The sequence below is a fragment of the Schistocerca americana genome, chromosome 3, assembly GCF_021461395.2.
Source record: "Schistocerca americana isolate TAMUIC-IGC-003095 chromosome 3, iqSchAmer2.1, whole genome shotgun sequence".
NCBI lineage: Eukaryota > Metazoa > Arthropoda > Insecta > Orthoptera > Acrididae > Schistocerca > Schistocerca americana.
In genome coordinates, this window is record NC_060121.1 from 738,089,760 (window position 1) to 738,115,140 (window position 25,381).

The 25,381-nt window shown below is 37.8% G+C and overlaps 1 protein-coding gene across 1 annotated transcript; it reads right to left on the reverse strand.

Moving 5' to 3' along the window:
- Positions 1-2,299: 2,299 nt before the first annotated feature.
- LOC124605847 (facilitated trehalose transporter Tret1-like) lies at positions 2,300-9,940 on the reverse strand. The gene has a single exon (XM_047137781.1). It carries the CDS (start codon positions 9,766-9,768, stop codon positions 8,323-8,325), a length of 1,446 nt encoding a protein of 481 aa, XP_046993737.1. The 5' UTR covers positions 9,769-9,940; the 3' UTR covers positions 2,300-8,322.
- Positions 9,941-25,381: the final 15,441 nt, after the last annotated feature.

A 25,381-nucleotide genomic window follows, 5' to 3' on the forward strand; every position in this document is an offset into this window, starting at 1 on the left:
CAATGTAGCTTATGAAATATGTTGAGAAATTTCTGATGGGTGTTACCCTTAAACGAAGTGTACATGCTGTACAATGATGATGAGATCCCATACTCCGAGTAGAGTAGGGGACGATGCGGGAGACCCGCACCGCCGGGTAGGCAAGATCCTAGCGGAGGTGGTTTGCCATTGCCTTCCTCCCACCTTAATGAGGATGAATGATGATGATGAAGATGACATAACATCCAGTTATCTCGATGCAGGAAAAATCCCTCACCCCACCTGGAATCGAACCCGGGACCCCGTGCTCGGGAAGCAAGAACACTACTGCAAGACCACGAGCTGCGGACACATGCTATACAATACCAACCAACAAAAATGAAGTAGCACAAGAAACTGTGGTTAAAGATACCAGCAGTGTTCCAAAAGATATAGCATCTAAACATGCGAATCAAAGTTACAAGTCAAGAAATACAGTTTGGAATGCACAAGTTTTAATACAGAGTGACAGTCGAGGCAAGTACTGCAGAAACATACTAGAAAGAGAGAGAGAGAGAGAGAGAGAGAGAGAGAGAGAGAGAGAAACAACTATAATCAAAGCATGACATTATTAAGCCAAATTCTCCTCTCCACATAGTTTTTAATGGAATTGATAAATTAGTTGATGACTTGACTAAGACTGATACTGTTATATTAATGACTACATCAAATGATACTGAAGACTAGTATAACAACAGTCTTGAGAACACTGATAATGTTTTGCCAAGTGTTTTCCATTCCAGCAATTAGACAAATGTAATTTTACAGCCAATTCCTAAGAGATTCAACAAAGAATACATGAACCAAAAAAAATTAGCATGGTTAATCATCATTCGGTGTAAACAGTGAATTGTTGGAAATTGTGCAACACAAGCAGAATATCCAAAAACTTTCAATTGGAAAGACCATCATATGACAAATTGACATGGTATGGTTTTCAGCTGAACAGAAAGGGAAAGGAGCAAGTATGCAATAGGTTCTCTTCATTAATTAAAGTTAGCAGTTCCACAAGACAGATGGATTCATGTGCTGGGTACACCAGTGTTTCACCAAAATAAAGCCAGTGAAATATAAATGCACACAATCAAACAAATGATACTCAATAACTGCATTACAACAGAAGGGGGCTGCATGTTCAGTCTCTCCATCAAGCTTTATGAAATGAAAGCTTACTAAACAATCTCAATGATTTTTTTTTTATTTTATATTTTACTGAGTACCAGTTGAATAAAGACATGTTATGACTGACACACCTCCATTGGTTCAAATTAGGGGGCACATTTTGTAGAGGAATACTCAAGTGTGGTGCTAGCTGCATGTGTGTCAGACAAAATACAGGATTCAGTAATACAACCAAATATGACAGCTTGTCCAGTGAGAAAGACATGGCCTTCTCAACAGTAGAACTGCCAAATCATAATACTTTGACCATCTGTGTATGTATGTCACCAGATGGTGATAAAGTTTTTTATAATCATGTAAGAGTTATAGATTTCAGCACCCTTGAGAAAAATACTTTCATGTGAAGAGATTTCAATGTAGATTTGCCCACGCCCAATGACTTTAAAGATGGAATGAATGATTTACTTAGGTCCTTTATCTTACAACCTATTGTAACTAACCCAACTTTTAAAACTATTACTCCTGCAACAACCACAAATATTCACAACACACTTGAAAGCACTTGTTTTAGTTATCACTATGCTCATTTTCTAACAATACCAGTTCCAGGAGTCATAAAACTCTCAAAATACTAAAGCTAATGACAGGAACATCAGTGACGAAAATAAAGAATACTTTTTTCCCTCTTGAGAAGAGCAAACTTGACTGATGTTTACAGTTAAAACAATACAGATGATAATATAATATAATTAGGTAGATAAAAAATCTATTCATAAAATGGCAGCAGTAGAAAAAACAAACGAAAGTTAAGGAAATGTGCAGCCTTTCGAAGCCAGAATTCCTCCTCTAGGCAGACAGGGTTGAAGGGAAAAGAATTCTCCCCGTTTCTCAAACCTCACAAGTCCTTTTCCTTTATCCCTCTTCCTTCCCCTTCAATACCTCTTGGTTCCTAAAGCTTTGAACATTTCCTCAGCTTCTGTGTGTGTTTTCTCTTGCCATTGCTTGGTGAGTACATTTTTCATCCATCCAATTACATTTTCAAAAAGTGATTATTCTTATTGATTTAATACAAATGATAAGTTTGACAAATTTATGGCCAACTAAACATTTTATTTTTTAAATAGTTTTTGACAAACAAACATTAGTAATAAATTCTGTACATAAAGTCTGTAATTCATAAGTGGATTACAGCAGGAATAAAAATATCATGCCAAATAAAAGTAAACCATGAATCCTTTCTATTGACAATTTTAAACAGTATAAATGAATACCTAGGCAAGTGATATCAAAAGGAAAGAAGGCAGAAAATGACACACAAATACAAAATTCCAGGAACAAGACTAAAGCAACCTGGAAAAACATAAAAAAGAAACAAATGCAATGACTTTAGACCGCTACAACATTAAAAAAAAAAAACCAACAGTAAAGTGACTGACCCCACAGTAGTGGCTAGTAAATTCAACCATTACTTTTCAAGTACTGCACAACACATGAGTACCAAACACCATAAAATGCAGCAACATAATAACAGACTACAGCCACATTCAAAAATACATACAAGAACACTATTCATGTCTTTTACGACACCTGAGGAATTATCTATGATTATAAAAAGAGGACCCAATAAATATTCAGTGTTTGCTGATTATATACTGGGTATTATCATCAAAGCAAGTGCAGTATTTACACAAGAAGCCTTACAATTCATCTCTGAGGAGTGGTATATTCCCAAAATGTCTGGAAACTGCAACAGTAACAGCACTGTACAAGAAAGGAGACAAATGTAAAGCAGCAAACTATAAGCCTGTATCAGTCTTATTAGACTTTTGGGAAAACTCTTGAGAAACTGTTTCTTAGGAGAGAAACAGCCTTCCTAAACAAAGAAATGATAACAAGTGATTCAAAACATGGATTCAGAACTGGAGATCACCCAGTCAGCTGTTTTTACCTTCCTAAATAAAACACTAACTGTAGTAGATAATAAGCAACATCGGTAAAACTTTACATAAGGCCGTCAAGGCAACCTAAGATGCGCATGGGCAGCCGATTGTAAATTTTAGCTACAACATTTTTTTGGAATATTCTTGACTTTAGTGAAGCTTTTGATGTGACTGACATTCTGTTGCAGAAACTAAATAACCAACCAAGCAGGTAGATCAATTCTTACATTCATGATTAACAGATCACTCAAATAAAATACAAGAAGATACAAAAACATACAAAGTTCCTAATTTTCATAATAATGCACAAAAATATCACATATGGACTCCAAGGGTAAGTTTTTGGGTCCAGTTTCATACTTTATGTTCATGACTATCAAGGGCAAAAACGTAACTAATGGGACCACAGTAATAATAATATTTTCACCTTGAAACACTGATTCTGAATGATGGTGGAAAACTTGTGCCATTGGTGAGAGAGACAAAATTTTTAAGAATGCATATTCAGGAAAAACCTGAACCATGTAAATAAAATGTTAAATACATTCATATACAGCGTGTTTCAAAAATGACTTGACAACATTGAAAATTCATATAAATTAATTCATAGTTCCTGTAGAGGTGACTGTAGTGTCCATTTGTAGGGAAATACATCAAGTTTTGTCTCGCATAGTTCACTAGTGCCAAATCACACTGTAAAGAGTGCTAGTGGCAGTTGCATTAAAGACGGCTGCCTTCACTGGACCCAAGCATGTTAGCTGTGTGTTTCGGTTTGAAGAATCGAAGCCGGCAACAAAAGTTCAGCATAATTTCCGTACGAAGTATGCTAAAGATTCTCCTAGTAGCCCTGCAATTTGTGAGTGGCATAAATGTTTTGTTGAAATAGGGTCTTAGTGACCACATTCCGGGTCAACTGATTGGCCATCAGGCACCAATTGCGTGGCTCCCCATGTTCCCCAGACCTGATACCGCTTGATTTTTTTAAATGCAGTTTCATCAAGGATATTGTGTTTGTCCTCCTGTGCCAGCTTCTCTACCTGAACTTAGAGCAAGAATTTACACTGCCACTGAGCAAGTTACACCTGCAATGCTACAGTGAGTTTGGGCAGAAATGGACTTCCAATAGGATGTGTGCAGGATAACCAATGGAAGACACATACAACATCTTTAGTTTATGGTGGAAAAAAAAAAACTTTATGCGTTTCCTTACAAAATAACACTAAACTCAGCTCTCTATCTTCTTTCAATAAATTTATATTTATTTTTAAAGCTGTAAAGTCCTTTTTGAAACAACCTTCTTGCAAGAATCCTCTCACAAAATGCAGGCCATGCATCAGAGACCACAATGTACCATGGCAGCATCCAGTTACTAGGGTAGTCAACCACAGTGTAAGTGCGTAAGTGCTCTTCACCATGTAGTTAACAACATTGATTGTTCTGTTAGGTCTGTAAATCTAGGATTTTCTGACCATAATGCACCAATTATACAGCCAGTCTTTCTGAGAAGTAAACCTCAACTCACAACAATGACAATACAAAGCAGAAATTTTTGTCAAAGCAATGTTCTTAATTTTTGTACTGTATGTAGAGAGAAAATTGCGAGACACTACACCACTCTCAAACAGTATATGGAAAGTTTGAAACCTTTTTAAACATTTTCTGCTGCTATTTCAATTGCCATTTCCCTTTAAAAACAAAAATATGCATAAAAACAGAGTATCCCCTGCTGGATTACAACAGGTATTACATCCTCAGCAAAGAGGAAGAGAGAGCTTTCCTCCCTCAGCAAGACCAATCTTGGCAAAGTGAACAATTTAAGAAGTATTTCACTGCCTACAAAAGAATAATTAGAAATGTGGTGAATGCTGCAAAAAAACAACACAATGACACCCTTCATATAATAAAAGCAAATGCATATGGCAAATAATTAATGCAAAAACAGGTAGTACTAGAAATAGTGTTAGTAACATTAAACTTAAAGTAAATGCAATGTTTATTACTGACCAAGAGGAAGCAGCTCGGGAATTTAACTGTAGAAAAACTAACAGAACACCTAAAAAGTAATTGCCCCCCCCCCCCCCAACCAGTTCTCAATACCTTAACAAACATTAGGAGCAGAGATAGAAAAGATAATTCATAATAAAATAAAGAAAAAATATCAGCAGGAGAAGTAATGATCCCTTGATTCCTTCTTCACTGCTGCAGCAAACTTTTTAATGAACCACTGTCTCATGTAACAAACACTTCATTCTCAGATGCAGTATTCCCAAGAAAACTTAAAATAGCAAAAATCATACCCATACATAAAAAGGATCAAAAAAAGATGATCCTAGCAACTACCGTCCAGTTGCAGCGCTGTCTATATTCAGCAAAATATTTGAATATGCAATGGCTGACAGACTAAAATCATTTATTAGGGAAACATTACATTTTCTTCTTCTCAGCATGATTTCTGAGAAAATAAAACTACTACTGATGCAATATCTGAATTTCTTGATTCTAAGCCACATCTTGTTGACAAGAAATGCCCAGCTACAGATGTCTTTGTTGACATCAGAAAGATTTCTGACATGGTAAATCACAACACACTTTTGCCAAAGTTGTATCTTACAGGAAATGGGGAATACTAACGGCTGGCTCAGCAGCTATAGACTGAGCACAGTACATTCATACAAATGAAGTCAATCATTCAGGAACACTAAATGTGGTGCATTCATCGACATATCATAAAACATGGTGTGCCACAGGGCTCTGTTGTAGGTCCCTTATTATTTCCACTTTATATAAATGACCTCCCTTCCACCCCACCCACTAGCAAGGCATTTTATTCACTGATGATACTAATATCCTTACATCAAATACAGATGAATCTCTTCAGTCAGCAGTTAAAAGAAATACAACCCAACTAGATTCATAGCTTGCATCAAATACACTGCTCCTAAATGCAAAAAAGACAATATGCCTAACCTTTTATAACATTCAGAACAGAACTCCCCAGGTTCCAATTGTAACACTATAGAATCTGTCAATGAAACATAATTCTTAGGGATTGATATGAATGATACATTCTCTTGGAACAGTGATATTGACATGATTACTTCCAGACTAAGCAAAGTTTGTTTTATGCTCCACTCAGTGAGGGACAAGCTAAATGCCAGCACATTGACATACATGTATTATACTCTTTCCATTCAGTACTATGCTATGGAATTATTTTTTGGGGTATATTCCAACTTCTCTGTTTTATTAAACAAAACATCAACAGACTGCACAGGAATCTGGACAGTCACCACCATGACACAAGGTCAAAAAAATTGTTAAGGCTAGTTCCACATTCTACTAAACTGTACAGCAATAGTGCTAAACGTATGGGAATCAAACTCTACAACCATCTCCCACAAGTAATAAAAGCATTCAACAAAAACACCCTTAAGAGCACTCCTAACAAAGCATTACTTTTACAGCATACAAGACTTTCTTGAATGTGATCTACCATAAATTAAATTATATATATTATTATGTTTCAAAATTCAAGATGTTTCATTACAAATAACCTACTGTCCATTAACGAACGTATGCCGTTTGACGGCCAGCATTATTATTTGAACTTATTCTTACTCTGGTATTATTCTGGATACATACATAATAGATCTTCAGTGAGATGTACACTATAAGAAGCAGAGCTATGTCTGTATATATTCTCATTTCATTTGTTTGACTTGTGCCATATCATGTTGTACACTTCTGTACATTGAATGACTGAGTGGATCAATAAATATACAAATACACTGATGTTTGAATTACCTTTTGGAGGAACTCTACAATTAAAAGAAAAACACTGAGACTAGAGAAAAAGATTTTCAGAATAATAAAACATGTTAAATGTAGAAACTCCTACAGAAGAATATTTAAAAGTCTCAGTACACTGTCCATTCCGTGTTTCCATAATCTTCACAAAAGGAAGCACATTAAAAGAAGATCTTCAAGCATTACTGTGATTTTCACTCTTATGTTCCTAGGCATAAGCATAACCCACATGTCATTACAATACATTTATATAGGAGGACTGTATCACACTACCATTATGCCACAAGCTATCCTATTTACAGAAGTTTAAAATTAAACACAAAGGGTACTGCTTCTATTCTGTTTCTGAGTATTTGGAACTCCACAAGAATTAATATACTTCATCAACCATACTATTCTTTGGGTGATTTTATTTGTTTTTATAGATGTTACCATCATGCAGCATGTAGGCCTACTTAACTAGTTTTCAAAATGGCATGTATAAATGATATTTAGTATATCAGACCTCACTGTTCAATGTTATTCGTGCAAACTACATACTAAATTATGATTTACAGGCTCAATAAAGAAATTCAAATCCACTTTTCTATGCCCCACAGATGATCTTCAGTAGATATAAAAAAAACCAATGCTTGGAAATCTTTACATTAACACTTCTTTATTTAGTAGCATTCATAATGCTCTTAGGTAAGCGTTAATTATCTTATATCCACATGTAACCAGGATTTTACAACAACACAATTATACACTCTGTATTTCTCAATATTATTCCCCTACAACTATCACAGTAACATGCAGACAGAAGTCGTCTTTAAGTATATTTAACACACACATCTAAAGGGAAAAATATTGAGTTATCAATGAACATCTCAATCACAAATTATAAGTTACATAAGTTATACATGTTTATAGTATAACAATATACCATTCTGAATTTTCACACATTTCAGTGTCACTTTGTAAAAAATAAATGTAATTACAACACCAGTTTACCCCTGGATGTTTCTACCCACATAAACATGGAGTTGAAAAGTATGCAGTCCATTACTACCATACATAGGAAAAGATACCACTAGGCAGGCATCTGAACTTACAAATGTAAAACTAAAGAGTTCAGTATATTTTAGCAGAATAGTGGGAACCCATAGTTCATTGTTCTTTGGTAAATTTTAAACATTATAAATGGAGTATAAAATAACAGTAAGCCATAAAACTCAAGTTACTCTTTCACAGCAGATGATGATATAAAAAGACAGGGGCATATATCTTGATTAAGAACCTAAATGTTTGATACACATAGCTGCAATAATCATCATCTGTTATGAGTAATATATCTTGCTCTCATTTCTACAAATAGATTCTGTGTACAATATATGTACTTAAAAAGAGATTTATATGGACAAATAAATAAATAAATAAATAAAATTCCAATAAATTAACTTTCACTGCCCGATAACTCCATTTGAATTTCCTCAAGTGATTTTCCGTTAGTTTCTGGAACAACAAAAAAAACAAAGACTGTGCCAATTGCAGTTATTAATGAGAAGAGCCAAAATGTTGAAGCTGTGCCTGCAAACACTAACAGATTTGCAAAAAATTTTGTAATAACAAACACTAACATCCAGTTGACTAAACAAGTAATGGAACTTGCAAGTCCCTTTATATGAGGTGGGAAAAGGACACCCATCATCATCCAAGGAACAGGTCCGAAGCCAATAGAAAAAACTATAATGTAAAGGCAAAGGCTGGCCAATGGCAACCAATCAAAATTTCTAACATAGTCTACACCATACCTGGCCTGGAGATGGAAAAATACTCCAAGCGTGTACGTACAAGTTGCCATCACAAATCCAGAAGTAAGCAGTAAAACACGACAGCCTAATCGGTTAATGACTAATGACGAACAAAGTGTTGCCCCCACTTGCATAGTGCCAACTACAATAGTGCATATACTGGGTTCAATTGTGCTTCCAGCTGCATGGAATATGTCTGTTGTGTAAAATATAATGGCGTTGATGCCACTCAGCTGTTGAAATGTCATAAGTCCAAGTGCAATAAACAGTGACATCTTCGTGGCACTTCGAGAGTCTGGTGGTCTTGGCCTTGAGCTGTTTTCTTCCGCTTGCTTCATTTGCGCTATATCTTGTTCCAAATCACATGCAGTTCCACGCAACCACAGAAGTGATTTCCTTGCTGCATCTTCCTTGCCTTTGCCTAAATAGTATGCAGGTGTCTCCGGCATAAAAACAAAAGCTGCGCCAAAAACGATTGGGACAAGCCCACATATGGCACTCATCCAAAACAAATTACATTCCCGACCTACAATGTACACAAACAACACACCAACAACTACCATTAACTGGAAGAAACTACCGAGAGTTGCCCGTATTTCATTATCAGCTATCTCACCAATATAAATAGGTACTGTTACTGTAAAAGCTCCACCAGCCATTCCAACTATGAAACGACCAGCGCATAATGCTTCCCAAGTTTTGGCCCACAAGATAACAGCCCATCCTCCTAAGAATGGTGTAACCAAAATTAGCATGGTCAATTTGCGGCCGAGCTTATCAGTTAAATATCCAACAGGTAACACAACTGCTGCAGCACCAAGTGCTACAAATGAACCAATCCATGATATTTCTGAGATGTTGAAATTGAATTTAGATTGTAATTCCCCGCTGGCTGGTGCAGTCCATGCCATAACTGTACCCATTGCAAATGCGCCAATTGTAGCTACAAACGCAGCAACAAACTGAGGAAGTCTGTTTATTCTGGAAGTATTTAATAAATGCGTTCTGCTGTGCGATGTCAGATTTATATTATCGTCCGCTCCACCACTGACAGACTCTTCTCCCCGTTCAATTTCGGTGTTATTCATTTTTAACTTTAAACGTGCTAATTACAAAATTTGGGTGGATTTATGAAACTGTTTTTACCAAGTGCTGTCCAATTCAATAAATTGTGATAGCATAAAACAAGTTTTACACCAAGACAAAGACTTCAAGCATCACAACACACAATGTTTTGACAGCTGCCACAATACACCTACACACACCCACGCAAAGACGATCATAAGCACAGTAGCAATGCAAAGAAATACCACTTTACGTGGGCGTAGAAATGAAATCAGGGTATTTTGGCAGTACTTCCAATAATGAATGCTTCTTTCCCCGTCCTAGGGTCGATTGTAGAGTCACCGGTTAGCAACCGGTTAAGTACTATTTTCGAAATAGCGCGAGAAACGCTCTGTATGAAATCGGAGTAACGCCTAAGCGGAGAATAAACTCGGCATAAATTAAGGTGGATTCACACGTGCCGGAACGTCTCACCGTCATGTAAAAAGTTTCTCCACTTGTAGTTCAAAGGGTGGCATTCACACACGCCGTCAACGGAACGTCATCGACAAGTCACGTCAACGTTTCTCGGGAAGAATGTTTCGACGGGTCATTGACGGAGCCATGTGCTATTTCCATGTTGCTACCGGCAAATAGCACCTCCATATTTGTTTGGTGTTGTTCAGCAGAACGGCCGATACAGACATACCTTATGCAAACCATCAGCTCCTGCCGTGATGATATTAGACGCCTAAATCTTGAATTTCTCTTCGTAATTTTTATTTGTATCTCGTTTAACAGGTAAAAAAATTGTTGTTTAGTCATTCTGAAATATTTATAGAACGATGATGACTCCTCTTGCAGCCCCTTGTAAAGAGTGTGGATCACTCCTTCGCGGTCTCGATTTTTTAACTTTTTTGTTTTTCTAAAGCAGACTCTTTTTGCTTGCTGTTCCGGTTCCTCATCGACAAGTGGAACAGTAATCATTGCAAGATGATTGAAACTAAATTTCAGCATTTTAGGACGAGCTACAGTGAACTACGAAATAGCGCATCTAGTGGGTATTTTATGAACCAGCTGTAAAGTCACGACGTTCTTTCGAAGTTACGTGCCGTGTAGCGTGAATGCTCAGGAATTCCTCTGACGTTCGACGCTGAACAACGTGACGGTGACGTTCCGACAAGTGTGAATCCACCTTTCACCGTCGATTTCTGATCAGTTAGGGAGCTTAACCGGTGATTAGTTTTCAAGATGGCAGGAATAGAAATAAATACAGATAGCGATAGCGATATTTTGGCAGAAGTGGTCATGATAATGAGGCAGGAGAAGCAAATGAGACGATGCCGATTCCGAAGTTATATCCAGATTTTGCTTATCAAAGAAAGCTGTGTTTCTTCTTTTCAATCTTGTATGTGAGAAATTGGAGCATATGATGGACAGGTGGGACTATTTCTCTGTTTTCTTAACTAACGCTTCTGATTTGCGGTAATATGTTTTTGATTTCAGTACTTCGTGAATTACTTCGTGTTATTTGTGTAAATCAGGCACATTAATATCACGATTCGTGCAAAAATAGTCTTGTTTATCTGACGCGTGCGCGTGCTATAGTTTCTGCAGTAGCGAAAAGGAATGTTTCGTTTTGTGTAACAGACAGGGGACTAGTGCAGCAGGGGATACAACCCGTCGGCTTTGAGCAATGACGTCACAAGTCGCCAGAGAGCATGTATTACAGAGATGAAAGAGCTGAGGAGAATGTTGAGAAACAAAGGAATGCGAGAGAGATAAACATTGATTTTGTCAAAAGCATAAGTGTTTTTTGACTTTTTTTAAAAAAAAAAATCTCACGAGATAGAATAACTGATCCTACTTTATTAAGCAATATCTTGTCAAAAGCCGAGAAGCGATTGTTCTTTATGTTCTAGCTCCCTTCAGTACGTAATAAGTGTTCTTTGACTTTAAAAAAAAATCTTACGAGATAGAATAAACTGATCCTACTTTATTAAGCAGCTCCCTTCAGTACCTAATAAGTGTTTTTTGGCTTTTTAAAAAAAAAATCTCACGAGATAGAATAAACTGATCCTACTTTATTAAGCAATAGTGTTTTTTTGGCTTTTTTTTTTAAAAAATCTCACGAGATAGAATAAACTGATCCTACTTTATTAAGCAATATTTTGTCAAAAACCGAGAAGCGATTCTTCTTAGTGTTGTAGCTCCCTTCAGTAGCTAATAAATGTTTTTTGGCTTTTTAAAAAAAAAATTTCACGAGATAGAATAAACTGATCCTACTTTATTAAGCAATTTTTTTTTTTTGGATTAAAAAAAAAAATCTCACGAGATAGAATAAACTGATCCTACTTTATTAAGCAATTTTTTTTTTTTTGATTTTTTAAAAAAAATCTCACGAGATAGAATAAACTGATCCTTCTTTATTAAGCAATATCTTGTCAAAAGCCGAGAAGCGATTCTTCTAGTGTTGTAGCTGCCTTCAGTAGCTGATAAGTGTCTTTTGGCTTTAAAAAAAAAATCTCACGAGATAGAATAAACTGATCCTACTTTATTAAGCAATCAGTAAAAAAACGAAATTGAAACATCACAGCAAAAGCTTATTAGAACACAGAACTGCTTTATTATCTATGCCTCGAAGTGAAGACATTAAGATCTATGACTAAGGAATGACGTCATTGCTCAAAGCCGACGGGTTGTATCCCCTGCTGCACTAGACCCACAGACAGTGTCAAATCGAAAAACCGCACCAGTTATATGTACTGTTTGTTTTAACAGCAGTCCTGTTTTAGGCAAAACATCGATTTTTCGCATTGCAAAACGTTTTAATAAAACTGCAGTGTCCCAATTTCATCTAGCCACATGACGTCAATTGCAGAAAACATTGTTACACTCTTGTTTTCTGTCGAGAATACCGCTTTTTGTAAACACCACAGCGCTGTCTGAACAGCTTTCTGCCTTTTAGTGAAAATATTGGGATCATAGGCCTATCAGTGCTTCGGAGCAAGAACATTGTCTTCCACATACAATAATTCAATAAAGCCTGTGAACTATTTGTGCTTACTCATGCTAAGTTTAAAGAACGTAGCTGCTGTGTTTGTAGCCCACCCATATTTATCATAAAATAATAGCTGTACATGTATGTTATAAGAACAAAACAGGAATATATTTATTGAATCTGCATAGTTGTCACATGTAAGGAGTGCATGAATGCTGTGTTTTCAACTTTCCTCAAATATCATACTATTTTCAGTGTCCTCCTCTATGTCAAATGGTAGCTATTTGAATATAATTTAAACTTAAATGTATTGTGCTTGTGTGAAGTAGCATTTTTCTGAAACTGAAGCTTACTATGATTATTTAATGTAACAAAAAGTTTGATAGTACACTAATATCCTCAGTTCACTCAGCCACATCTGTAGCAGAAAATACTTTTCACTCTATTTCCCATTGGGATAACAACCTTCAACATTTTAGTGAATGCTTCAGAGAAACAATTTCCCACCACTTAGCATTATTTCCATAAACAATAAATCATTTATGCTCATGCTAAGTATAACACAGTAAAATTAACGGGAAAGTCAGCTTTTTAAGAGCTGTAGCAGATAGCTGTTTTATTTCTCAGCTATTAGTATTATCCACATAACCACATTCAGGTACTTGTCGTTCAGCTAACATGAATCTTTAGTTATTGCATCTACATAATTGCAACAGTGGAAGGAATGGCTGGCAAGCTATGTTTTTAAATTTCTGTTGTGCGTCATTCTTTTCTTTCTTTCAGAAATGACTCTTCCACCAATGAAGCAGCTGTTACAGGGATTCAGTTATTTTGCCTCTGGTGATTACCTTATGTCCTTGGTATTGGCAAGGGGGCAGCCAGCAGGATTATTAATAGGGTACATACAACACTGGGCAACATGTATGAGAGGCCGTTTTTTAATTATTTCATTTGTTTGAAGTAATTAAATAAAGTAAATTAATGTATATGGATTAATACATTTTTATTCTGAAATAATTTGTTTTAATTTTTATTTTCTGATCCTAATTTTGAGCTTTACACTCTCTTTTTAACCAATACAGTGCTGGACTGTCCAAATATATAGAAAGAGTGAATGGCCCAAGAACAAGTGCAAAATAGAGCAATGGCTGAAAGAAACAGCACTGTGGTTGAGCGGTTACAGTGTTGGTCTGCCACATGGGGGAGCCATATTCAAACCTCGCTTGTGCCACGTTTTTTTCCCCACTGTTCACTTTGTTCAAATTTGTGCCTGTGTCGTGGTGTAACATCCATTTGCAACAGCAAGGTATAAGGTAGGGACCTATAACGACAGCTCGGTCTGCACAACTAATCTATTAGCAGCTGGAAGGAAGTGGCTTTCAAATGGGAACCACAAATGTTTGATGACAAAGTGACAAGTCAACTGTATCCTTCCAGAAAACACGTCTGATGTGTCATACACGGCATTAGTGACAGAACATGTGTCATATGATGGGAATGTCTCATTGATGCACCTAATTTATACGACTGGTGAGTGAGTGAGTGTGTGTGTGTGTGTGTGTGTGTGTGTGTGAGAGAGAGAGAGAGAGAGAGAGAGAGAGAGAGAGAGAGAGAGAGAGAGAGAGAGACCTGCTTCCTTGTCCAGTATATGTGTTCATATGAATTTGGGTGTGATAACTTCGAAAGAAAATATGAAAACATAATCGTTTGTCACGTAATCTGCAACAAATGAATGCAACAGTTTCACAATCACCCATTTTCTCTGTGATCTGTCCAAAAAAAGACTTTCCCTTGTAAGCTGAGATGACCGCAGAAAAGAAGGAAGAACACAATGAAGGTGCTACACCTCCAGTTACTTCCCCTTCCATCCCAAGTCACACTTGGCTGCTAGAGATGATTGCATAAGCCAAAATTATATATGAAATAGTTACCGTTTGCAAAACATTTAGGGTGAGATACAATAACTCCCCCATGAACCATGGACCTTTCCGTCAGTGGTGAGGCTTGCGTGCCACTGCAATACAGATAGCTGTACTGTAGGTGAAACCACAATGGAGCGATATCTGTTCAGAGGTCAGTCAAATGTGTGGTCCCAGAAGAGGTGCAGGAACCTTTCCAGTAGTTACAGGGGCAACAGTCTGGATGACTGACTGATCTGACCTTGTAACATTAAACGAAACGTCCTTGCTGTGCTGGTACTGTGAACGGCTGAAAGCAAGGGGAAACTACAGCCATGATTTTTCCAGAGGGCATGCAGGTTTACTGTATGTTTAAATGATGATGGCGTCCTCTTGGGTAAAATATTCTGGAGGTAAAATAGTTCCCCAACAGGATCTCTGGTCGGGGACTACTAAGGAGGGCGTTGTTACCAGGAGAAACAAAACTGGCTTTCTGCGGATCGGATTGTGGAGTGTCAGATTTCTTAATCTGACAGGTAGATTAGAAAATTTGAAAAGAGAAATGGATAGATTAAAGTTAGATATAGTGGGAATTAGTGAAGTTCGCTGGCAGGAGGAACAAGACTTCTGGTCAGGTGATACAGGGTTATAAATACAAAATCAAATAACGGTAATGCAGGTGTGGGTCTAATAACGAATAAAAAATAGGAACACGTATAAGCTACTATGAACTGCATAGGAAACACGTAATTGTAGCAAATATACCTTAAGGCCATGCCTGCGACAGAAGTACAAGTTTATATGCCAGCTAGCTTCACAGATGATGAAGAGATCGAAGAAATGCGATTGTAGGAAAAGGAAGAGAAGCAAAAGTAGTAGGTGAATATGGACTGGGGGTAAGGAATGACAGGGGAAGCCGCCTGACAAAATTTTGCGCAGAGCATAACTTAATCATAGCTAACACTTGATTTAAGAATCGTGAAAGAAGGTTGTATACATGTATACACTGGAAAGTTCCATATAGATTATGCAATGGTAAGACAGAGATTTAGGAGCCAAGTTTTAAATTGTAAGACATTTCCAGGGGCAGATGTGGACTCAGACCACAATTTGTTGGTTATGAACTATAGATTGAAACTGAAGAAACTGCAAAAAGGTAGGAAATTAAGGAGATGGGAGCAGGATAAACTGAAGGAACCAGAGGTTATAGAGAGTTTCAGAGAGAGTATTAGGGAACGATTGACAAGAACGGGGGAAAGAAATACAGTAGAAGAAGAATGGGTAGCTTTGAGAGATGAAATAGTTAAGGCAGCAGAGGATCAAGTAGGTAAAAAGAAGAGGGCTAGCAGAAATCCTTGGGTAACAGAAGAGGTATTGAATTTAATTAAGGAAGGGAGAAAATATAAAAATGCAGTAAATGAAGCAGGTAAAAATGGAAAACAAATGTCTCAAAAATGAGATCGACAGGAAGTGCAAAACAGCTAAGCAGGGATGGCTAGAGGACAAATGTAAGGATGTAGAGGCTTATCTCACTAGGGTTAAGATAGATACTGTCCACAGGAAAATTAGAGAGACCTTCGAAGAAAAGAATACTACCTGTACGAATAGCAAGAACTCAGATGGAAAACCCGTCTTAAGCAAAGACGGGGAAACAGAAAGGTGGAAGCAGTATATAAAGTGTCTATACAAGGGTGATGTACTTGAGGGCAAATTTATGGAAATGAGAGAGGACGTAGATGAAGATGAAATACGAAATTCATACTGCGTGAAGAATTTGACTGAGCACTGAAAGACCTAAGTCGAAACAAGGCCCCAGAAGTAGACAACATTCCATTACAACTACTGATAGCCTTGGAAGAGCAAGTCATGACAAAACTCTTCCATCTGGTGAGCATGACGTATGACAGAGGCGAAATACCTTCAGACTTCAAGAAGAATATAATAATTCTAATCCCAAAGAAAGGAGGTGTCGACAAGTGTGAAAATTACCAAACTATCAGTTTAATAAGACATAGCTGCAAAATACTAACACGAATTCTTTACAGATGAATAAAGAAACTGATAGAAGCTGACCTCAGGGAAAATCAGTGTGGATTCCGTAGAAATGTTGCAACACGTGAGGCAGTACTGATCCTACAACTAATCTTAGAAGGTAGGCTAAGGAAAGGCAAACCTACATTTCTAGCATTTCTAGACTTAGCGAAAGCTTTTGACAGTGTTGACTGAAATACTCTCTTTCATATTCTGAAGATGGCAGGGGTAAAATACAGGGATAAAAAAATCTATTTACAATTTGCACAGAAACCAGATAGCAGTCACAAAAGTCGAAGGGCAAGAAAGGGAAGCAGTGGTTGAGAAGGAAATGAGAAAGAGCTGTAACTTATCCCTTATGTTATTCAGTCTGTATATTGAGCAAGCAGTAAAGGAAACCAAAGAAAAATTTGGAGTAGGAATTAAAATCCATGGAGAAGAAATAAAAACTTTGAAATATTACAATGCTTGAACCAAGACAGAATAAGAGAAATATTGGGGTTATGTAATAAAATATATGACAGTGGTTAATGGCCTGAGGACTTCCTGACAACAGTACCGAAAAAACAAGGAACCAAGAAAGGCAGTGAGCATAGGACAATCAGCCTCATTTCACATGCAGCCGAAGTGATTTGAAGAATAATTAATAAGAGACTTGAAAAAGTAATGGAGGAGAATCTTGGTGAGGAGCAGTTTGGCTTCAGATGGAATACGGGCACCAGAGATGCAATAGGGCTCCTACGAATCTTGGGAGAAAGGTTTAATGAAAAAGGAAGAGGCCTCTGTACATGCTTCAGCGACCTTGAAAAGGCATTTGACAGTGTGGCTTGGGACAAGCTGGCGACTATAACGAGGGAAAAGAGAGTGGAGTGGAAAACCAGAAGACTTGTAAACTCATTGTATCTTAACCAAAAAGCCTCAGTTAAAATGAAAGGATAAAGTGCAAACTGGATTGGCCTAGGAAAAGGAGTAAGACAAGGATGCTGTCTATCACCTACCCCTTCCAACCTCTACTTGGAAAATATGACTGACCAATGCACATTAGATGACAAAGAAGTAGGAACTGGAGGAAGAAGAGTAGGATGTTTGAGGTTTGCTGATGACATGGTCCTTATAACCACAGGAAATTAAGAATTACTGGATTTAGTGGACACCATTGAAGCTAACAGAGAAAATTATGGAATGAAAATTAACACAAAGAATACAAAAGTTTTGGAACTAGGAGGAAATAAAGAAATAAAAATTATGCCGAATGGAGAAATATTAGAACAGGTGCAAAATTTTAAGTATCTTGGAAACAGGATAGACACCGACTGGAAGTGCAGCACAGAAATTAAAACAAGGATAGCAATGGTAAAAGAGGCATTTCATGAGAAAAGGAGAATTTTCTGCAGTAGTCTGGACAGAGAACTGAGGAAAAGACTCATAAAATATTTTGTATGGGGCGTTTTTCTATATGGTGCTGAAACATGGACTTTGAGGAATAAAGGCAGAGAAAGGCTGGAGGCTTTTGAGATCTGGACATAGCAGAGGATGGAAAGAATAAGTTGGATGGACAGAGTAAAAAAATGAAGAGATACTGAGAAGAGTGGGAGAGAAAAGACTGTTACTAGACTCAATAAACAGAAGAAAAAGAAATTAGGTTGGGCATATATTAAGAAAGAATGACAGACTGATAAAAACAGTTTCAGAAGGTTATGTAGAAGGGAAAAGGAAACGAGAAAGGAAGAGATTTCAGATACTGGATGATGTGGTGCATGGTACAACATACAGTAGCCTTAAGAAGGGAACATTGGATTGCAGAAATGGAGAGGCAAAGGACCTGCTAAATCAGCAGAAAACTGATGATGATGAGTCGAATGAAATCAGGTGATGCTGACGATATTCGATTAGGAAATGAGACAAAGTGGTAAATGAGTTTTGTTATTTGGGGAGAAAAATAACTGATGATGGTTGGAGTATAGGGGATATAAAATATCGATTGGCTATGGCAAGAAAAGCGTTTCTGACAGAGAGAAACTGGTTAACATCGAGTGTAGATTTAAATGTCAGAAAGTCTTTTCTGAAAGTATTTGTACAGAATGTAGCCATGTATGGAAGTGAAATACGGACGACAAACAGTTTATACATGAAGAGAATAGAAGTTTTCGAAATGTGGTGCTGCAGAAGAACGCTCAAGATTAGATGGGTAGATCATGTAACTAATGAGGAGGTACTGAACAGAATTGGGGAGAAGAGGAATTCGTGGCAGAACTTGACAAGCAGAGGAATCAGTTGGTAGGACAGGTTATGAGGCATCAAGGGATCACCAATTTAGCACTGGAGGGAAGTGTGGAACATAAAAATTGTAGAGGGGGACCAAGAGATGAATACACTAAGTAGATTCAGGGGGGATTGATTCGCAGTAGTTATTCGGCAATGAAGAGGCTTGCACAGGATAGAGTCGCATGGAGAGCTCCATCAAACCAGTCTCTGGACTAAGACACCAAAAACAGCCTCCAGTTTGATATATGCCACAACTACATTTCTACTCCAGGATTATAAAAAAGATAAAGGTTGCTTATTGTATATGTTGGCATGTTATTCTTCATATATACCCTGAATGAAATTAATAAGGATCACATAATAGAAACAGGATTTACTTACGCCAAAGAACTACAAAGTGAATGCACAAACTGTGTTCAGTAATTGAGCAAGGGTGTTTTCTGTAGAAAACCCACTGTTGCTTTAATGAATTAATCATTCTAAGATGTAAATGAAACAGCAAGCTAGCCAGTAACAAATCTCAGAATTTTCAGTCAAATCAACCACCATGATTTATGAGATGTCAAAGTTTATTGAAGAGGCTGAAAAGACCAACTATTGACAAGGCAAACCGCATTTCATCGTTGTTTCTGTACCTTGTTCCTACATACAATCACCAGCTACCATACAGCTATACTTGTTGGAATACTGCCTTTCGTAGAAATGCTGTATCTGAATCGAAGTGCCTTGGCGTCCTTCTGGTGACAAATTTATCAAATCGCGTATTTCATTGTGCATAATTTGGAACTTAAATGTCAAGTATGGGGGAACCAACAATCTGTAGCCTCTGTAAGCTTTTCTGAACGTAATACTTACTTGTTTCGTTTTAAGAAAAAACTCGTATTTCTATTATAGTTGCTCTGTCAGTGCATATGAAGTCGTTTGTGAAGGGAAACAGTCGAACATCTTTTCTCATACTTTATTCAGAAATCTAGGGAGATCTCTTACTAGTCAACAACAAATACCTGATCCTTTAAGTAATTTCAACGTGGATCATTACATAATTAAATATATAACTACCCAACCAAATTAGTTAAATGTGTTGCACTAATAATTTCATTGAATGAGACTGCAGTAGTTCTCGTGTTTTCTACTGCACACTTGATCTCATTTACAGTATCTACCAGCCTCAAAGTATCCTTAAGCGAATAGTTTCGCGATCTAGAACGCTTATCATGCATGTTTGACAGGCTATTTCTGCAGACAACAACTAAATAAATATGAAATTATGTACAGTGACCAGTGTTCTTCAGCTGTTACCAACTTAACTGGACATAAACGGTATTCTGGGAATAACTAACCCAGGAATGAAATGGCGTCGTACGTTGCGCACTCCAAGTTAACCCATGGTTAGAGTCCATGCAGGATATGGTGGCCGATGTGCAGTGACCAGTTTTCGTCCAAGGCACTGGGCAAGGCCATTCAATTGTTCAGAATGAGAGGCCGTTTGTGTTGGCTACCTTCGGCCGTCGGCGTTGACAGAAACGAGGTGTATACCCTGATATCTTTCTCAAACAATTTTAGAGAAACAATTTGATGGAAGAATTTCATTTGTGCTTTATACTACTGGCCATTAAAATTGCTGTACCAAGAAGAAATGCAGATGATAAACGGGTATTCATTGGACAAATATATTATACTAGAATTGACATGTGATTACATTTTCACGCAATTTAGGTGCATAGATCCTGACAAATCGGTACCCAGAACCACCACCTCTGGCCGTAATAACGGCCTTGATACGCCTGGGCATTGAGTCAAACAGAGTTTGGATGGCGTGTTCAGGTACAGCTGCCCATGCAGCTTCAACTTGATACACAGTTCATCAAGAGTAGTGAATGGTGTACTGTGACGTGCCAGTTGCTCACCACCATTGACCAGACGTTTTCAATTGGTGAGAGATTTGGAGAATTTGCTGGCCACAACAGCAGTCGAAGATTTTCTGTATCCAGAAAGGCCCGTGCAGGACCTGCAACATGCGGTCGTGCATTATCCTGCTGAAATGTAGGGTTTCGCAGGGATCGAATGAAGGGTAGAGCCACGAGTCGTAACACATCTCAAATTGAACAGTGGACGTTACAAGTGCCGTCAATGTGAACAAGAGATGACCGAGACATGTAACCAGTGGCACCCCATACCATTACGCCGGGTGATACGCCAGTATGGCGATGACGAATACATGCTTCCAATGTGTGTTCACCGCGATGTCGCCAAACATGGATGCGACCATCATGATGCTGTAAATAGAACCTGGTTTCATCCGAAAAAATGATGTTTTGCCATTCGTGCATCCAGGTTCGTCATTGAGTACACCATCGCAGGCGCTCCTGTCTGTGTTGCAGTGTCAAGGGTAACCGCAGCCATGGTCTCCGAGCTGATAGTCCATGCTGCTGCAAACGTCGTCGAACTGTTCGTGCAGATGGTTGTTGTCTTGCAAACGTCCCCATCTGTTGGCTCAGGGATCGAGACGTGGCTGGACGATCCGTTACAGCTATGCAGATAAGATGCCTGTCATCTCGACTGCTAGTGATACGAAGCCATTGGGATCCAGCACGGCGGTCCGTAATACCCTCCTGAATCCACCGATTCCATATTCTGCAAACAGTCATTGGATCTCGACCAACACGAGCAGCGATGTCGCGATACGATAAACCGCAATCTCTGTCGGCTACAATCCGACCTTTATCAAAGTCGGAAACGTGATGTGCGCATTTCTCCTCCTTACACGAGGCATCACGACAACGTTTCACCAGGCAACGCCGGCCAACTGCTGTTTGTGTATGAGAAATCGGTTGGAAACTTTCATCAAGTCAGCACGTTGTAGGTGTCGCCTCCGGCGCCAACGTTGTGTGAATGCTCCGAAAAGAAAATCATTTGCATATCACAGCATCTTCTTCCTGACGCTTAAATTTCGAGTCTGTAGCACGTCATCTTCGTAGTGTAGCAATTTTATCGTCCAGTAGTGTATGTCAGGTTCATTATGATGTATTCTTGACTTCGTTAATGGTCATGGTTATTGTGATATTTACGTGGAAATAAGACACTGTGTGAAATACGAAAAAATTTGCAATGAAATATAAGGGTCGCTATGATTTTACGTTTGGTGCATATTATATAATATGTTGCTACATATGAAATTTAGCTATCATAATGAATTTTTCTTTATACTTGAGTGGAGGTCTGTATCTCTCGCCAGTCTCGAGAAACCTGTCTGACGCAGCACATTTATTTGCGATCGCGCCGCGCCATTGACAAAACCAGCGTGAAATATCTACAACATGCCTCATATTTTATAAACAATTTGAGATATCGAAGTGAGATTTTGGAATATCATAGCATGCAAAGTGTGCAAAGAGGAGAATGTTTTGCCATATGTTTATTATCCAAAACTTCGTTTCTACCATGTCATTCCACAAAGTACAGACTTTATCACTGAAAGAATGTAATTTTTAAGAGCCATCGATAACTGGAGTAAGGACAAATGATGTGGGTTTTGGAACAGCTTAAGTGAAGTCATTACTAGTTTATTTTGTACCGAGTATGTGATTTTTCATAAGATGCTGACCTTACTTTTTCTCAGTTCTTCACTTGCTAAATCACTGTTTCAGAAGTCTCTCATAATTGCATCTGCACAATATGTTAGTGAGGTAAGATTTGTAAACTCCGGCGAGTTTTGGCAAAAGAAGCAAATTTTAACATGGCAACAAGGGAAGTGTGTAGGTTTGACTCAAAATTCGGCACTTGTGACACTTCTCTGAAAGGTACAAATGATTAATAAGCCAGGCGGAAATAAATTGCTGCATTTTCAGCGGAATTCTTTGTAGGTACTAATCAAAACAGCGGTGACAGATCTTTTTGAAGGTCACCATGCAAGTTTGGACGTGGAGTAGCTCCACATAACACTTTAAAGGTTTCAGTTCAGAGCGCACTTTCCCTCCAGCGCTCAGCGTTTCCCCTACAGCGCCTGCCCACAGCCCCAACCACTACCACTCTCCCCACACATGCCCTGCCGTCTGTGCATTTACTGACCAAGGTATTCTATGCGAACTATAGCCTATTCCTTGGTCAGCTGTCCCTGGATTTATCCTGAGATTGTATAACCAGTTCCTAAAATACATTCCGTTACAAAAATATTAGCTCTATGTCGCAATCTGCCAATGAAGAAAGACATTACAATCAGCCAATGTAAACGTTCTGATACGAGTGGCATATTAGGTTTGTTTGAGACAGTTGCAATCTTCACAACCACGTGATTGCAGATATTCTCTCAGTTCCTGTGGTTTGTGACTGGGTGAAAGCTGTTTCAACTGATCAGAGGAAATTCTCCTGACTGGCTCCAAAGCCTTTAATAATTGTGCTGCAAAAAGATCAATGTGCACATGCACAGAGCTTTTTGTGTTCAATATCACAGCATTCTCATTGAAGAAAATAAGGTCTAGATTTGTGATAGACTTTTAAAGGAACTGTCTATCTCAACCTTGTGAAAATTTAATACAGCATAGTGTAATTTTATTCCCTTGAGCAATTTTTCTGTAAAAACATGTTGCACATGTAAAGCCTGAGGTATCAAAAGAAAAAATATATCACTATGTATTAACATCACTTTCAAAATGAATAAATTTTCTCTCTCTGATACAAGGGTCTGATCACAATAGCCGGTAACTGGGGCCACATACTATACTCATTGCTATGAATGACATGCAGATGGTAAGTTGGCTCACCTTAGAGAGAAGGTGGCAAATGTAGAAATAAGCATACTATGCTGTTTCACGTATATTACTCAAATTAAGCTGCATAACACATCTTAACCAGTAGCCACATTGTTGCCACTCCGTAACAACTGCACCAATGATAATTTTTCTTCAAATCAGATAATTTCTGGCATTTGTAATGTTTGGTCATTTACTGCATTGTTGTTTATTAACAATGATGCTAAGTACCTGCAATGAATTGTCAATCAGCAACAACATTTGTGTTACCAAACTCAATGAGACAATCTGATCAAATTTTTTCATCAAATGAATATAACCAAAACATATAAAAGAAAACAGGATTTGATGAAGAAAGTGGTGTCAGCAATAATTAAGAACATCTTCAGTTAACATTTTGTGTCACTGGTTGTCCAAGAAGAGCCGACCCCAAGAGGGAAGCAGAAACGTCTGACACAGTTTCATTCATCTTAATGTTTCTGGAAAGCCTGCAACTGTCATTCATTCTTTAAATATGGTAACCAAACACTGCCCCATTTACAATTTTTTTCATGCTTTGCACAATGCATCTCGAGAATTTCTCATTGTCATGAACAAAAATTTACATTAGTATTTTTGTGCTGAGCTGCCTGTCTTTCACTGTAGTTGTCTTTTTGGGGTTATAAGGTATGGTGCCTTCTCCATTATGCAGAAAACCAGACACATGCTCAAAATGCTCAGATGTGTGTGAATTCTTAAGGGACCAAACTGCTGAGGTCATCGTCCCTAGACTTACTCACTACTTAAACTAACTTACTTATGCTAAGAACAACACACACACCCATGCCTGAGGGAGGACTGGAACCTCTGGCGGGAAGTGCCGTGCACAGACACATACCAATGATCACTAATAATGTGTATGTTTTCGTGCATAATGCACGGGGTAGAGTTTGGTACCTTAATCTCAAAAAGATGACATAGAACAGTGCAAGAGAGACACAACACACATACAAAAACACACCAAATACTAACATAGATTTTAACTTGACAATAACAATTAATTCACACCCCCGTAGTGCTAAGTATCAAGAAATACATACCCGGGGCACTGTCTCATTATTTATATCAGAATCATTTGAGGAATATGAAGACAGGTGAGGCACAGTGGTGAAAAATACAAAAATAAATAAATAAATAAATAAATAAATAAAACAGTTGCGACACTCCCTCTCGTTTTTTGTTACCCACAGCGATAGTAGCTCCCCAAGTGGCCAGCAATCGACACTTCTAAGTATGATATCGGATGAGGTCGAACACTATTGTTTATACTCATTTGCAACATAGTTTTTAAAGTAGGGAATCTATGTAGTGGCATAAAAATCGACAATAACTACAGGACGACACGCCATTTGTCGTTCTTTAGTTTCCTAAGGATAGTGGAAGGCAAGAAACGGTAGATTACAGGACAGTTCATTTATGATTATCCCAAAAGGTACAGTTATTGACCGAATAATGTTATTTTCCCTTAACAACAAAAAATTATTAGTAAACATCAGAACACCTGACCTTTTGCAGAAAGACTTTGTATATATATCCAGAAAAGTGGAGTTTTGTTTGCTACACTTTAAGCCAAATCAGTGGATTTGGAACATAGGAAACCTATAAGGATTGTAATACCTAAATTATTTAATGTACGAAAAAAGCGACCACAGCTGTAACTTAAGAGGAAATGACT

Coding starts and splice junctions, on each gene's coding strand:
- LOC124605847 (XM_047137781.1), bottom strand. CDS start 9,768: ATGAATAACACCGAAATTGAACGGGGAGAAGAGTCTGTCAGTGGTGGA.